Source organism: Mesoplodon bidens, assembly GCF_964165515.1.
Source record: "Mesoplodon bidens genome assembly, chromosome: 5".
Classification (NCBI taxonomy): Eukaryota; Metazoa; Chordata; class Mammalia; order Artiodactyla; family Ziphiidae; genus Mesoplodon; species Mesoplodon bidens.
The window spans coordinates 48,356,105-48,373,746 of record NC_138161.1 but is presented as its reverse complement, the minus strand read 5'-3'; the positions used below and the strand labels follow the sequence as shown (position 1 = coordinate 48,373,746).

Sequence of the window (17,642 nt, the reverse complement as noted above, 5' to 3'; positions counted from 1 at the left end):
GTTCTAATTACTTGTTCAACGCCTGTATTTCTAGGACTATATTCCAAGCTGTAACCCCAGCACCTCATTTAAAGTAGCAGCACTCCAAAAATTTTACTTTTTACTTAGACACTATAATGTTACTGTTTTATAAGTAAAGAAATCAAAAAACTATGAAGAGTTATACTGCATATATAAACCCTAGAAGCATAAATTACTTTTTTTTAAATTGGAGTATAATTGCTTTACAATGCTGTGTTAGCTTCTGCTGTATGACGAAGTGAATCAGCTATATGTATACATATACCCCCTCCCTCTTGGACCTCCCTCTCACCCCACCCCCATCCCACCCACCTAGGTCATCACAGAGCACCGAGTTGAGCTCCCTGTGCTATACAGCAGGTTCCCACTAGCTATCTATTTTACAAGTTAATGTATATATGTCAATCTAAAAGCACCGAGCTGAGCTCCCTGTGCTATACAGCAGGTTCCCACTAGCTATCTATTTTACACGTTAATGTATATATGTCAATCTAAAAGCACTGAGCTGAGCTCCCTGTGCTATACAGCAGGTTCCCACTAGCTACCTATTTTACACGTTAGTGTATATATGTCAATCTAAATCTCCCAATTCATCCCACTCCCCCTTACCCCCCGGTTCTCTACATCTGCGTCTCTATTCCTGCCCTGCAAATAGGTTCATCTGTACCATTTTTCTAGATTCCACATATATACATTAATATATGATATTTGTTTTTCTCTTTCTGACTTACTTCACTCTGTATGACAAACTCTAGGTCCATCCACGTCTCTACAAATGACCCAATTTCGTTCCTTTTTATGGCTAAGTAATATTCCATTGCATAAATTCTTAACTAAAGAATCCTTTAAAAAATGTTTATAACCACAAAAATAAAGTCAAATAACAATTGATTCAAACAACCTTAAAAATTATTTGAACCTTTTACTTTACCATCAAAATAAATCTAACAACTTTAGTTCAAAACAAACTAGACCTTTATTCATTTTTAAAAGTGTAATAACTAAATCATATTTTACCTGGGAATGTACTTATTCATGACAGCATAAAAGCAGTTGTATAAATCGCTGCGTGGCAGTTGAAGATGCACCAATGGTTTGAGTAGATGTATCCAGCTAAGGGATGTGCTATATTTAATGTTACGTGATTTACAATAAAAGGTAATTACAGATTCAATATCCAGAAGTAATTCTGCTGCCTTCTCTTCAGGCACTGAAAGCTGGTCTAGAAAATAAGTGTCAAAATAAAGTTACCAAGGGCCTGTTAGATGCTCAGTTATTGGACAAAATACTGGGTTACAAACATACAATACTATCTTACTATATTTAGAGTATGTCAAGGGCAAAATAGAACTACATAAAAGTACATTTTTCCTTATACTTATTCATATTCACTAGCTATTCAGTATTTACTAACTTAATAACACTTGACCTATATATATGTTATAGATATATATATCTTATATATATCTATATAACATATAGATATATACAAGAATGGATAATCTGAAGCAGGAAAGGTAGGCATAACCTGCATTCCTGGAAAGCAAAAAAGTGTTTTCCAAATAACGGATTATCATCTGCCCCAAAATGGGCAGCTGCCACTACAGCTTTGTCAAGGGGATGGAAAGTGATTCATTCTCCACCACAAATTCCCTTTCCTTTGCCCACATCAGCAATAATGTTTCTGTTGAGGTTAGCACATAAAAGCCTATTTAGCCAATAATTTAACTAAAATGTGACAGAGAGAAACAAAAAGACCAATGGACTATAGATGAATTAAAAAAGAAAAATATAAACCAAATTAATTTAATCTTCAAAAGACCTTGTGGGGTGATTGGAAACCTATTCACCCATGATTTACAATACTTTTTCTATAGCAGATCGTGACTTACAACTTACAGATAAACTTTTGGAACACAGCCCCCTTAAATCTGAGGACTGTATACAATCATACAGATCTTCAATTATCCAAAAACCAATTTTAAAACTGCCACAAAACTGTAAAGGTACTTGAAGAATTAAACATAACTATGTTAATGTTTAATCAAACATAATGCAAAAGAAACACTAAAAATCAGACTCTCTTAAAATATTAGACATTATTTCATAAGAATTTCAAAAGAGAAGTTCTAAAGCTATTTATTAGCCCTTTACAAATTCAACATATCCCAAATTATAACAAGTTAATTCTACTAAAGAGCAACTCCTCCATCCAAAAATTATTATTTGAAAATTTTTTCACTGTTTGAAAACAATTATTAAACTTACCAATAAACTCCAGACAATCTTTGTGAATAGTGTTCTGTTCTGGCAGGTCTAAAATACCATCCCAGGATGCCAAACTATCTCCTTTTCCTGCAACATTTAGAGCAATCTGGAAGAAAGATTTAAAAAAGCAAATAGCTTCATATGTTATTTCTCATTCTCGGAAAATATGCTATAATAATGGAGGCCTGAATTTAGGAATAATGCACACTTCAAAGATTACAAAGTAATGTATCTATATCAAATTTTACTACTTCATGTTAATCCAGTGAATAAAATGAATTACACAAAATATTTACATAATTATATACGTAAATTTATTTCAAGCAAACATCATTAATGCTATAGACTGAATGTTTGTGTCCCCTCACCCAAATTCATTTTGTTGAAACCTAATCCCCGATGTTTTGGTAATTACAGGCAGAGCCTCTGAGAGGTGATTAGGACATGAGGGTGGAGCACTCATGAATGGGATTAGCCCCCTTATAACCTTTTTTTTTTTTGCGGTACGTGGGCCTCTCACTGTTGTGGCCTCTCCCGTTGTGGAGCACAGGCTCCGGACGCGCAGGCCCAGCTGCTCTGCGGCATGTGGGATCTTCCCAGACTGGGGCATGAACCCGTGTTCCCTGCATCGGCAGGCAGACTCTCAACCACTGCGCCACCAGGGAAGCCCTAGCCCCCTTATAAAAGAAACCCCAGTTAGCGCCCTTGTCCCTTCAGCCATGTGAGGACACATTAAGGAATTACTATTCTTTTCAATTTAATAGTGTTATGGTTATTTTAAAAGTCTTTATCTTTTAGACACTCATACTAAAATATTTGAGTGTGCTACCAAGGATCTGCTTTAAAATAATCCAGTGGGCGGGGTGGGGAGGAAAGGATAGAATACTAATCAAACAAGACTGGCCAAATGTTGGTAACAGTTAAAGTTAAGTGATGGGTAAATGGGGGTTCACTAACAAGTCTCTCTACTTTTGTATGTGTTTTAAATTTCTATAACAAAACATTCAGAATGCTATATACAGTTGTAATTCCATTTCTGTTACATATATATGTGCAGAGTGGAAAAAATAAGATGTGTCACCAAGGCATTATTATGTGTTTTACCTATAAGTGGTAAATAACAGATGGTTTTATATCTTATCCTTTGCTTACACGTTTTAACAAAGGGAACTACTTCTTTTTTCATCATAAAAAAATCTTAATTTAAAATTTAAAAATGATAATACACATGTACTAGAGAACAGCTGAAGCAGAAAATAAAGCAAAGGAAAATCTCCTGTAATTCTAACACCCAGAGACCTGTTTCTTCTCCCTACCTTTTTTTTTTTTAAAACATAGCTGAGATCATTCCATATCTGTAATTATATATCCTATTTTACTCATTGGTTGCATTTTCCCATTTCACTGAACAATCTTCATAAACATCATTTCTAATGGCTACAAAAGAAAGCACTGCCTTTCAAAACCTGAATTATTAAATATACCAAACACTACAGAAACACACATTTTAGCAAGCTGCTCTGTTTGATAAATTTTCTAAGTGTGGCATGTGCTTCTGCAAATAAGACAACTGAAAATAAAAATTCTAAAATATTATTCTTAAGTCATTACATTTTATTTGTTTCAGTTTCTAGTTACCTTCCAAACTTTAGCCCTCAGATCAGCAGGCAGTGGTCTCCCTTGAATTATATTTCTCAAAGTTTCAAGATCACAACCTCCTGCTTCCAAAGCTTCTTCAAGATCTTTTTCCCTGAAAAACAAGTCCCATTTATTAAGATAAATTTTATTTCTTGTTTTTCCTTCCTCAGTACTCATTTATAAGTATGACCTATTAAAGGTTATGTCTAAGAAAGAAAGGTTCTTGGCAGCCAAAATGTAATGCCAAGGCATACACCACATTTTGTTTTCTTGAAAGGAAATCTCAGCTTTCATACAATTTATTATTTTACACTTAGTTCTAGCAAGCTTAGTTATCTGTTTGCTAAGATTAAAGAAATTTAAAATCAGGAAACAGGGCAAACAGCCTTGAGAAGTCATAGTAATAGTAATGTTCATAGTAGTGGTAATGACTAATAACTTTCTATAGCACTAACTTTGTGCCAAGCACCGTTCAAACATTTCACATGCCTTTAAATTCTTGCAATAACCCTATGAAACAGGTTATATCACTGGCCCTAGCTTACAGACATAAAAACTGAGGCAAAGGGGTGTTGTATAGCTTATAGTCATACAACTAGTAAGCAGTAGAACTAGGATTCAAATTTTAACAGTCTGGTACCAGAATTTATGCTCTTAACATTATGCCAGATACTGGCAAGAAGGAGAAACCATAAAATTGGGCCAAGACTTCAAGGTATGGGAATACTAGTACAAAACTACACAGATCTCATGCCTAGAACAATACCTGTCTTACAGTGAATATTCAATAACTGTTAGAGGAACTAAAAAAACTCTAACAGCATCACTGTATTTATTATATATTAAAGCAAAATAATACCACATCATCAAGTAAATTATCAAGTAAATCATCAAGCAGTTATGTTTAGTCTACTATGTTTAAGGAAAAAAGTAAGTATGAAATAAATTTTATTTTCATTTGTATATGGTTAAAATAATACTTAAAAAAAAACTTTCACAAAGGTATGAATTGTTTTTTAGCCAGGAAATAACTACTTAAAATAGCTAATTCCCTCAGAATTCTCAAAAGCTAAGGTTCCAGTCATTGTTTACAATTTTAGTATACAATACATAAGAAATCTGTACAAATAAAAATCCCTAGCTTAGCCAATTTCTAAAATTCTTTGGAGCAGGCTAAAAGGCAGAGCGTCCCACTAGGATCAGAAAACCAGGATTTTGTCATTTTTGTGGTTTTTGAGGAAAATAAATTACTCCCATTACATTCTCTCAATAAGATAATGTAAATCCCTTCCTCTACTCATAGGATTCCAAGAATATTAGTTTAACTGTATAAATTTCCCAAAGTGTTGCCCCCTTAAGGGAAAGGAATTCAACGAAAATGTAATCACTTGGGCTCATATTCAACAGAAAAGCAGTGATCAAATTTGAAAGATTTCTTAACAAAGCTACTACAAACTCATACGTTTAAGAATCTAACTAGTAACCACATAAGAAACATTTCGTTCTTTTGCTATATGGTCACCAAAGTGTTGGACGAGAAAGTGAAAGAAACATCATGTCTACTGTTGAGACAGTTAATTAAGGTCTATAGTTGATAAAGACTGGGATTTATCTATTCTATTTGGCCAAAATGTACATCACAGCCTGTTAGAATTCAAAGGATTGTTTGTAATCATTACACAATGAAAATGTAATGGAATCTTTCTTAATAAATACCATACTTTTAAATGATTAAATGTGTAAATAAACTGAAAACACCATTTAATGAGATAAAATTCTTTTTACCAAATTAATGAAGAACTAGAATTTTCCCATTTTTCTTTTTTTTAAATATTTATTTATTTATTTGGCTGTGTCAGATCTTAGTTGCGGCACGTGGGATCTTCGTTGCAGCATGCGGGATCTTTCAGTTGCCGCATGCAGAATCTTTAGTTGTGGCAGGCGGGATCTTTAGTTGCGGCATGTGGGTTCTAGTTCCCTGACCAGGGACTGAACCCTGGCTCCCTGCACTGGAAGCACGGAGTCTTAGCCACTGGACCACCACGGAAGTCCCTAGAATTTTTCCTTTTTTCAGTGTAAAATCTTTGGTTTCTTTTTGAACTTTGCCAAATCCCTTACTATTCCAGACAACAAAGTCAGTACTTTGGAGCAAAATGTCCAATCCTCAGTGTACTTGATAATAATGATAATAATATACAAGCACATCTCTGTTGATACAGCTGCTATTGGATTATTTGATGCTGCCCCCAGGGAACCAAAAAAGTGGTTTCCAGGAACACAACCACGAGCAAGAGACCAGAAAATGCTGCACCTTAAGTAGTCAAAGGCACTTTTCACAAACTAAACAATTAAAAGTAATGTTATCTTCTGAACAAGGTGTTCAAAGGTTTAGTTATCAGACCTTCAACGTTACAAATGTGCATGTAAAAGTAGTAAAAGAGCTGAAAACAGTGAAGTTAATTCATAAAAGAGTCAATTTCCTATCAAGAGATAGGAACTCTATGGCATTTAGCTCTCAGACAGAACTTTCCTTCCCGGAAAGCAAATTTCTTTTTACTTTTGAACAAGCAATACCTAACATCCAAAAGAAAAACGCATGTCTGGTGGAGTATGACTGGGTGGGTTGTGATTTTTTAAGTCTTCTTTGATTATGGTGGCTTCTTACTATCCTTACAAGATAAAGTTGATAGAAATGTACTGGATATTCAGACAGGTCTTAAAAACAGAAAAGTACAGGCCTTGTCCATTTATCCTAGTAAATATGAAAAATAAGTAATTGTCTTCTTTGCTCAAAGATTTAAGGCAAAACAAATCCAAAGTTTTAGGGTTGGCAAGAAGCAGAAAGGCATCTCTTCCTGACTCTGTACCTTGAAACTATAACATTTGTTTGTATAACAGTATAGCGCTTCCCTGGTGGTGCAGTGGTTAAGAATCCACCTGCCAATGCAGGGGACACGGGTTCGATCCCTGGCCTGGGAGAATCCCATATGCAGCAGAGCAGCTGGGCGGGCCCACGCACAGCAGCTGCTGGTCCTGCGCTCTAGAGCTCATACTCTGCAACAAGAGGAGCCACGACAACGAGAAGCCCACCCACCACAACGAGGAGTAGCTCCCGCTTGCCTCAACTAGAGAAAGCCCATGCACAGCAACGAAGACACAACACAGCCAAAAATAAAAACAAATAAATTAATTTTAAAAAATAGTATAGGTTTCTGTCAATGATCTATCAATGATATATTTTCAAAACTTAAATAAATCCTAATGGAATTTCTCCATATCTGATGTTCTGTGGCAAAATCACCTAATCTAAGCACTGTAACCCGATCTGCTAATCACAGCAAGGCAAACAATGTGACTAAATTTATATGAAATTATTTTAATGATTATATTTAAGTTAGCAACTGAATTAGATTTTTCTTCCTCAACCAAATGATGAGTAACTTCTAGCACACTGAAGCATTTGCACAACGCAAGTTAAGGGGGTGAGGGGACAGGAATTTTCAAACACTACCAAATTAAGCATTCATTTCTAAATGCTTCTAGAATTAATAAATTCAATTTGAAATTTTGTAATTATTTTCCAAATAAGCTGTACATTGAATCATATTTAAAGTTTTAATTTTTAAAAGCAACTAGATCATACTATACGTTGTGTTCCTAAAACTTAAAAAGTTACGGAAAATCTGCCACTGGAAAAAACTGACTATATATTACACTTTTTTCTAAATTCTGTTTTCTTCCTAATCATGTTCTAAACACTTCTCTTCCCTATAATTTCAAAATGTTTGCAAAGTTTAATTGTACACACTCCAAATAGGAGATGAAAACAAGACAGTCCATTGCCTAAAATTTTTTTACATATCTTTCTGCACTTAACATCCATATTCCTCATCAGCCATTCTGAATTCCCCTATACCCACCTCTCAGAGCCTGGCAACCACTGATTTACTCTCTGTCTCTATACATTTACCTATTCTGGACACTTTATACATAAAACCATATATACATGGTCTTTATGTCTGGTTTCTCTCACTTAGCATAACGTTTTCAATGTTGTAGCATGTATCAGCACATGCTATTTATTGCCAAAAATTATTTCATTGAATGTACTATATTTTATCCATTTATCACTTAATGGACATTTGATTTGTTTCAACTTTGTGGCTATTATGACTGTCTCTTTTTTGTTTTTAATTTTATTTTTTTTAATTTATTTTTGGCTGCGTTGGGTCTTCGTTGCTGTGTGTGAGCTTTCTCTAGTTGTGGTGAGTGGGGGCTACTCTTTGTTGCAGTGCGCAGGCTTCTCATTGCAGTGGCTTTTTTTGTTGCCGAGCACGGACCCTAGAGCACACGGCCTTCAATACCAGCAGCACACAGGCTTAGTTGCTCCACGGCATGTGGGATCTTCCAGGACCAGGGATCGAACCCGTGTCCCCTGCATTAGCATTGGCAGGCAGATTCTTAACCAGGGCACCACCAGGGAAATCCATGACTGTCTCATAATTTTGAACATTCATATCAATAATTCAATTGGTTAAGTGTATGATGCATACATAATACTTACTAATTATTCATTCTTCCCAAGAAAGTCTGGAAGAATTTAAAAATCAAGTCTATTAAAACTTCACACCCATTAGGATGGCTATTATTTTAAAAAAGAATGAAAAAATAACCCAAAATAAATATTGGTGAGGATGTGGAGAAACTGCAACTCCATGCACTGTTGGTGGGAATGTAAAATGGTGTAGCCCCTTTGGAAAACAGTATGGCTATTCCTCAAAAAAATTTAAAAATAGAACTACCATATGCTCCAGCAATTCCACTTCTGGATATATACCCAAGAGAAGTGAAAGCAGAAACTTAAACAGGTATCTGTACACTCATGTTCATAACAGCATTATTCATAATAGCCAAAGGTGGATGCAACTTAAATACCCTTTGATGGATGAATAAACAAAATAGGGTGTGTGTGTGTATAGATATGCATCTATGTATGTATGCATGTATACATATATATACACACACACACAATGGAATATTATACAGCCTTAGAAAAGGATATTCTGACACGTGCTACAACATGGATGAATCTTGAGGACCTTATACAAAATGAAATAAGCCAGTCACAAAAAGACAAATGATGTACAATTCCACTTATATGAACACCTAGAATAGTCAAATTCATAGAGACAGAAAGCAGAATGGCAGTTGCTGGGGACTGGAGGCAGTGGGGGAATGAGGATTTTATGTTTAATGGGTATAGAGTTTCAGTTTTACAAGATGAGAAGAGTTCTGGAGATTAGTTGCACAACAATGGGAATATAGTTAACACTACTGAACTGTATACTTAAATGGTCAAAATGATAAGTTTTATGTATCCTACCATAATTTTAAAAATTCAGCTATATTCAGTATATCATAAAAGTTCATGGGACTTCCCTGGTGGTCCAGTGGTAAAGAATCCGCCTTGCAACACAGGGGACGCGGGTTCAATCCCTGGTCAAGGAACTAAGATCTCACATGATGCAGGGCAACTAAGCCCACGCACCACAACTACAGAGCCCACGCACCCTGGAGCCTGCGCGCCACAACTAGAGAGAGAAAACCTGCATGCCACAACTACAGAGAAGCCTGCACACCACAACAAAGAGCCCGCGTGCCGCAACTAAGACCTGATGCAGCCAAAAATAAAATAAATAAATCTTTTTTAAAAGTTCATGAATCCAGGCTTTAGAGTCAGATCTGAGATCCAATATTGGCCCAACTCAATAGCCATGTAATCTTAAGCAAGTAACATATTTAGAAATAGTGCCTATCTTAGATCAGTTAACATTTAAACAAATTTCTGAACACAAAGCATTCAGTGCAATATTTGGCACATAATAATTCTTCAATAAATAGAAGCCACGAATACTATTACTGTTGTTATTATTACTGAACAGTAGCTGACTTTTTTTTTTTGACAAGCAAGTTCTATTTAATTCTCAAGGAACAGAAAATCCTTGTTCATAAAACTTCTTATAGAACAAAGAAAAAAGCCAAGCCATTAAGTTTAATTTTGAAAACAAAAAACAGGTAAAAAATATTGGCCAACTTGACTTATGACATTGAAAAACACAAAGAATTCAAATCTAGCAACGTATTAAAAAATAGTACATTGTAACTAAGTTGAATTAATCATAAAAGTGAAAGGAAGTTTCAGTGTTTAAAAAAATCTTTCACTGTAATTTACCACATTAATGGCAAAGAATGAGAGATTGGGTGATCAATGATAAAGAAAAAGCATTTAATAAAGTTAAGTTTTTTTCTTCTCCAGATGGAATCAACTCTTAGCAAACTTGAAATAGGGAATTTTTTTAGCTTTTTAAAGGCTTTCTCCTAAAAACCTATTGCAGATGTCATTTTTAATGGAAAAAACAAAACTTGAAACGCATTCCTGTTAAGATTGGGAACAAGACAAGAATGCCTGCGTTGCTTCTACTTACCAACGTTATTACCAGATACCTGACCAATGCAGTAAGACAAACAAATATAAGTAGAATAAGTGAAATGAAATATATAATTATTATTTCTAACTAAAATCATTTATATAGAAAACCAAAGAGAATCCAATAGCTGACTTTTAAAAACTGACTTTTTGGGACTTCCCTGGTGGTGCAGTGGTTAAGAATCTGCCTGCCAATGCAGGGTACACAGGTTCAATCCCTGGTCCAGGAAGATCCTACGTGCCGCGGAGCAACTAAGCCCGTGCACCACAACTGCTGAGCCTGCGCTCTGGAGCCCGTGTGTCACAACTAATGAGCCCGCGTGCCTAGAGCCTGTGCTCCACAACAAGAGAAGCCACTGCAATGAGAAGCCTGCACACCGCAACTAGAGAAAGCCCGTGTGCAGCAACGAAGACCCAATGCAGCCAAAAACTTTTTTAAATAATAAAAAAATTTTTAAAAGGCAGGACCAGCATTAGAAAACAAATAATTCATTTTAAAAAATTGAAAAATAAAAATTGACTTTTTCTTATCGTAACAAAATCAAAGGGGATTTCCAATGTATTTTGACCTCCAGGAAGAAATGGGACAGGACTGGAACTCAGTCCCCAGAAAAGGCAACAGGATATATTCTGATCAGAAGGTGTGCAAAGCCAGAAACAGACAGAAAAGGAAGTAAAGAACCAAATGGGAAGAGTGAGAAAGGATCTCAAATTAGCACAGACAAGAGGCAGGCACGGTGCAGGTCTTAGATCTGAAAGCAAGAACAACATTATAAAACTTTTAGAAAGAAAAACATAGGAGAAAATCTTTGTAACCTTGGTTACAAAGGAGTTCTTAGATATGTACCAAAAGGATGATCCATAAAAGGAAAAACTGATGAATTAGATTTCATTAAAATTAGAAACTTCTCTTGAAAAGAAAAACAAGGAAAGGGCATGCCACAGATTGAGAGAAAAAAAATATAAAATTTCTGATAAAGGACGTGTCCAAAAAATACACCAAATGCTTACAACTTAATGAAACGGAGCAGGACCTTATGGTCCTTGCCCCCATGTCCTCAGCCAGCCTTTTGTGTGTGGAAAAACTTCAGCCAAAGAATAAGGTTAATCAGAGAAGTGAGAAAATGCAGAAACAAAGGAAAACAGTCCAACAAACTAAATAATAATAGTTTAGTCATTAAGCATAGTCAAGGACCTTTAGCTCCTCTTTAAGGGCTACAGATAGTATTCCGAGCCATAACCTGTGAGCTGTCTTACAGATACTAAAAAACCCCCACCAGGTGGAAGAAGTTAACTACTTGACGACCAGATTGCAGCCACGACATAAGCTGCCACAATTCTGAGAGCTGGCCTCAAAGAAATGGGAACAAACTGACCCTGGAACTGAAGATTAACTGTACTTAAAACAAACAAGGTGACGCTGATCAGACCACCACATGTCCAATTTCAAGGTGACTGTCAGAGCTGACTATGCTGTTTCTGCATGTAGTCCCCTCTTTTCACCTATAAAAGCTCTTGCCCACTGACTGTCAGTGGGTGGGAGTTGGCTTATGGGCAGGAGTCCACCCCCCACCCCCCTTCTGCTGGCCCCCCAAATAAAACAAACTTTCCTTTCCACCATGCCTCTTTATTGGCTTCAGAGCAGGGAGCAGCCACACTTCCACTTTCAGTAACATTAATAGTAAGACAAAAGCCTGATTAACAAAAAATGGGCAAGTAATTTGAACAGACACTTCACAAAAGAAGACATATGAATGGCAAATGAGTACACGAAAAGAAGCTCAACATCATTAGTCATTAGGAAAGTAAAATAAAAATCAAACCCATGATGAGATAGCACTACATTCCCACCAGAAAAGCTGAAAGACTAACAGTACCAAATGTTGTTTATTGTAGGGCAAAACTGCAACTCTCATACGTAGTTGGTGGGCATGAAAAATGCAACTGAACTTGGTATCCAGTTCGGCAGTTTCTTATAAAGTTAAACATAATGTTTTCCATTCAACCCAGCCATTCAACTTCTAGATATTTACCTAGGAAAAACAAAAGCATATATTCACACAAAGACTTATATATGAATATTCATAGCAACTTTGTTTATAACAGCCCCCAAATGGAAAAATACATATGCCCATCACACTGATCATTGGAAAAACAAATTGTAGTATAAAATGGAATACTACTCAGAATTTCAAAGGCAAAAACTATATGTAACAACATGGATGAATCTCAAAAGCATTATGTTTTTAGTGAAAAAAGCTAGAACAAAAGACTAGTATATACTGAATGGTTCCATTTAACTGAAATTTTACAAAAGGCTGAACTATAGGGATAGAAACAGATTAGTGGTTTCCAGGGCCAGGGGTAGGAAAAGGGGACTGACTACGAAGCAGTACAGGGAACTTTTTGGGGTGATGGAAGTGCAGTGCTGGCTACATGATTGTACACGCTGGGTAAAACTCATCAAACTGTACCCTTAAAATTGGTGCATTTTCATGTATTTAAATTATATTACAAAAAAAGATAACTAAAAATATGTAAGGGACCTTAAGATTCTTACAAATATATTTCATCATTATAAAGTTAATGGTGTTATTATGAATAAAGAACTTGGGATAGCATGTTACTATGGGATTTCTTTACATGGAATTTCAAAATAATTTAGGGATCACATAGTCAAATAATTTATTTTTAAGTTTAAGTTAAACCAAGTAAATAAATGCATTAAAATACTGCCTCTCTCTTTAAAATGTGAAAATACTTCTGAGGATAAATTTTCTGCTTTCTTTACTATCTTGGTGAGATTTTTGTTCAGTCATTTTCATAGGAACGGCACTCCTTGTGACCAGTATTTATGAGTGAAGGAGTAAGGCTTGGAGGGAAGTATGTGGCTCTAAAATGGCTTTTTCTAATTCTGAACAGCTAACTGGTCTATATGGCACTTACATGTTCTATTGTGGCCTTTTTCGGTAAAACAGTCAAACAAAAATCAATACACTATCTTTATATTACTTTATTTTAATGATATTATCCCATTTTTAAAAGTCATTTTAGAGAATTTGGTCAATGTATAAAAAAATTTAAAAACCAACCACAAGTTGGGGGGGAGGGATAAATTGGGAGATTGGGATTGACATATACACACTACTACATATAAAATAGATAACTAAATAGGACCTACTGTATAGCCCAGGGAACTCCACTCAATACTCTGTAATGGCCTATATGGGAAAAGAATATAAAAATGAGTGGATATATGCATGTGCATAACTGATTCACTTTGCTGTACACCTGAAACTAACAAAACATTGTAAATCAACCATACTCCAAGTAAAAAAAAAAAACAACCACAATTCTATTACCATAAGATTAACATTCCGTAAATAACTTTTCAGTTCTTCATATATATGTATGTATGTAAGTGTATGTGTGTGTGTACAAAAACATATATACACATAAAAACTGTTATACTGAATATATGTATATTTTTAATAAGCGTATTTTTAAAAATATTTATTTATCTATTATGGCTGCGCCAGGTCTTAGTTGTGGCATGCAGGAGCTTTAGTTGCGGCATGCGGACTTCTTAGTTGCAGCATGTGTGAGGGATCTAGTTCCCTGACCAGGGATCGAACCCGAGCCCCCTGCATTGGGAGTTTGGAGTCTTACCCGCTGGACTACCAGATAAGTCCTTATATTGAATATATAATTTTATGCTCTGCAGGATTCACTTATTTATATTTTTCAAAAATATCGTACACATTTCTCTGAGTCATTCAATGCTCTTAAAAAATAAGATTTTTAATGGCTGAGTAATTGATTTGGCTGTCCCCCTACTGCTTGGTATTTATGTACTTTCTAAATTTTCCTTGCGTTAATCTTTTCCCACTTATCCTTAGCACAAATTCCCTCAAGAATTATTCAATAATCAATATTCTTTAATGTTAAAAGTTAGATAATGCAGGCATCAAATATTATTTAGAATTATGATAGTATCCATTTGAACAAAAAACAAAATCATGAAAGGTGGGTAATTCAGAGAAATGAAATAGGAAGGAAACTTTCACTTCTCACATAGCATCAGTCAGTACAGCTTGAGTATACTTATAATACATATTATATTTGTATGTACTTTTTGAATAATTTAAATAACATTTATGGATTCCTTTTTAACATATATATCTTTCACCAAGCAATAATTAAGAATGAGTAGGGCTTCCCTGGTGGCGCAGTGGTTGAGAGTCCGCCTGCCAATGCAGGGGACACGGGTTTGTGTCCCGATCCGGGAAGATCCCACATGCCGCGGAGCGGCTGGGCCCGTAAGCCATGGCCGCTGAGGCTGCGCGTCTGGAGCCTGTGCTCCACAATGGGAGAGGCCACAACAGTGAGAGGCCCGCGTACCACAAAAAAAAAAAAAAAAATGAGTAAAGTGAGTCAGCTACAGGCACGTTCAAAGCAGTGCTTATTTTAACTATGAAAAACTACACACAATGTAAATTGTCCTAAAATGAGGAATTGATTTAAATCAGCAGATGGAATACTAAGCAACAGTTTAAAATGCTAAAAAACAATTAATAACATGGAAAATGTTTATGATATTAAGGACATGTATTAAGTTAGAAAAAAAGAGTTTTAAAATTAACATCCAGGGAGGAACCAAGATGGCGGAGTAGAAGGTATAATGTTATAAGTCATAATTCTAGTTATTACTTTAAAATGTATATCTCAGAAATAACTAAAAAAAATTAAATTTAATTTAATTTAATTTAATTTAATTAACATCCAAGCATACATGTTTAAAAGAAAAAGTACATTATGCCCACTCCCCACCCAGTCTCTCCCATACACATGGGGAAGGATATAAAAAAAGTTTATTTCTAGTGGTTTACTTACAGGGGAATTTTAATTTGTTTTGTTTTGTTTTGTTTTAGGGGGGATTATTATCTGTATCCTCGAAAATGCACAAATATTTGCAAGGAGAAAAAAATAATAATTCTCACCTCAAACATACATGTCCTTACTTAAAGTATTAAGTATCTACTACTTAAGACTATTTCACATAATCAGTAAGAAGAAAACAATCAGTAAGAAGAAAACAATGTGGCATATGTAACATACATATATTAATTTATTTTAGTTCTCTCATACTGAATACTGAAAGTGTAAAAAAAATAAACAAGGGCTTCCCTGGTGGCGCAGTGGTTGAGAGTCCACCTGCGGATGCAGGGGACACGGGTTCGTGCCCCGGTCTGGGAAGATCCCACATGCCGTGGAGCGGCTGGGCCCGTGAGCCATGGCCACTGAGCCTGTGCGTCTGGAGCCTGTGCGTCTGGAGCCTGTGCGACTGGAGCCTGTGCTCCGCAACGGGAGAGGCCACAACAGTGAGAGGCCCGCGTACCACAAAAAATAAAATAAAATAAAATAAAATAAAATAAAATAAAATAAAATAAACAAGTGCAACCCATACTGACAACAAACTTTTCTAAAAGTTTAAATATATGATAAACTTGAAAGGAAGTTAAAAGATGTAAAAATATTTGTTTCTAGTTTTGAGCATGGAAGAAAATTAATTTTGGAGAAGGGATGTCCTCCCCATGCTTCCTGTGTAAGGAGTTAAAAGTAGAGGGTGGAAGGGTGGCACAGATTTGCTATAAGAACTTTCATGTGGCTTCACTTTATGTCCTCAGTATTAGTTCCATCGCCTAAGACTTCAAGCACATTCTTAACACCCTGAACTTCACTCCTTTGTCTTCCTGCCACATTCAGAAAGCTGCAAGCTCCTAACACTGGGATAATCTAACCAGTTCTGCCTTCTTTGTTCCCATACTCTGCTCACTGAGGACTTCATGGGAAAAGAAATTAAGACAACTTCATGATGCTATCATAGATTCACCACCATGTATTTCTTCTAGGCATCAATGCTACCTGAAAATCTTCTATTTACCACTTTCTTCAGACTCCCTACCCAGCCACTTTACCTCAGGTGACATTACTTCTGACTCCAAAGAGAAAATATAGGACAGCACGCTTCTCTTCCCTTTGATCTCAGCCACTCTCCAAAACCAAACATAAGTAACTTATTATCCCAGACATCATTTCCTTCTTCCCTATATGCACAGATGTCTAGGTGTCCTTCCTCTAGTCCAAGACTGATAACTTCACCTGGGTCTTATCTCCCTCATCCCTCCCTCCCCCACCCCACCCCACCCCAACTCCTCTAGAGCCATGTGCCACCAATTATCCCCCTCTCTCCTATCTTCCACTTCTCTTTCTCCACTGGCTCTTTCCTCTGAGCCATATACTCAAGTATTGCTATTAGAAACAACATCAATAATGACAACCACAAAAACTCCTCCAAACTTTCCTTTCACGTAGGTAACCAAACTCTTGGTTGTTCCTTTCCCAGCAAAGCTTTCTGAAAGTATTCTTGACAACGTATGGCACCACTTCTCCCTCATCTTCCACTCAACTCCTCCTCTTACGCACCCAATCATTCCTCCTCCTTCTCTGACACCCACAAATCCAGAGGGACCACTCTCCCTATGCTCCTTCCCAATAATCAAATCTTTACCTTAATTTGACCTTTCCAAGGCACCTGATGACTCTCCTTTCTCCAAAAAAAAGATACACAGGGACTTCCCTGGTGGCGCAGTGGTTAAGAATCCGCCTGCCAATGCAGGGGACACGGGTTCAATCCCTGGTCCGGGAAGATCCCACATGCCGCGGAGCAACTAAGCCCCTGAACCACAACTACTAAGCCTGCGCTCTGGAGCCCACGAGCCACAACTACTGAAGCCCTTGTGCCTAGAGCCCATGCTCCGCAACAAGAGAAGCCACTGCAATGAGAAGTCCGGGCACGGTAACAAAGAGTAGCCCCTGCTCGCTGCAACTAGAGAAAGCCCGCGTGCAGCAACAAAGACCCAACACAGCCTAAGTGAATGAAAGAATGAATAAATAAAAACTACTCATGTTTCTTTAAAAAAAAAAAAAGATACACAAATAGCCAATAAGTACATAAAAAGACACACATCATCATTAGCCATTAGGGAAACTCAAATCAAAACCACAATGAGAAAAAAGAAAACCCACAAGGAGATGCCACTTCACACTCACAAGGATGGCTAATACCAAAAAGTCAAAAGAGAAACTGGAACCTTCATACATTGCTGGTAGGAATGTAAAATGGTTCAGCTATTTTTTTTTTTTTTTTTTTTTTTTTGTATTACGC

At 36.3% G+C, this 17,642-nt stretch overlaps 1 protein-coding gene across 2 annotated transcripts in view; it reads right to left on the bottom strand.

Annotated features, from left to right (window-relative positions):
• Positions 1-17,642, bottom strand: part of TBC1D23 (TBC1 domain family member 23) — a 65,051-nt gene that overhangs the window by 34,424 nt on the left and 12,985 nt on the right. For both annotated transcript variants that reach the window (XM_081234999.1, XM_081234998.1), the window contains exons 2-4: positions 3,928-4,039; positions 2,290-2,395; positions 1,039-1,243 (exon numbers count right to left, since the gene is read on the bottom strand). In XM_081234999.1, the coding sequence (XP_081091125.1) occupies positions 1,039-1,243; positions 2,290-2,395; positions 3,928-4,039 (423 nt within the window). The remainder of the gene's footprint in view (positions 1-1,038; positions 1,244-2,289; positions 2,396-3,927; positions 4,040-17,642) is intronic.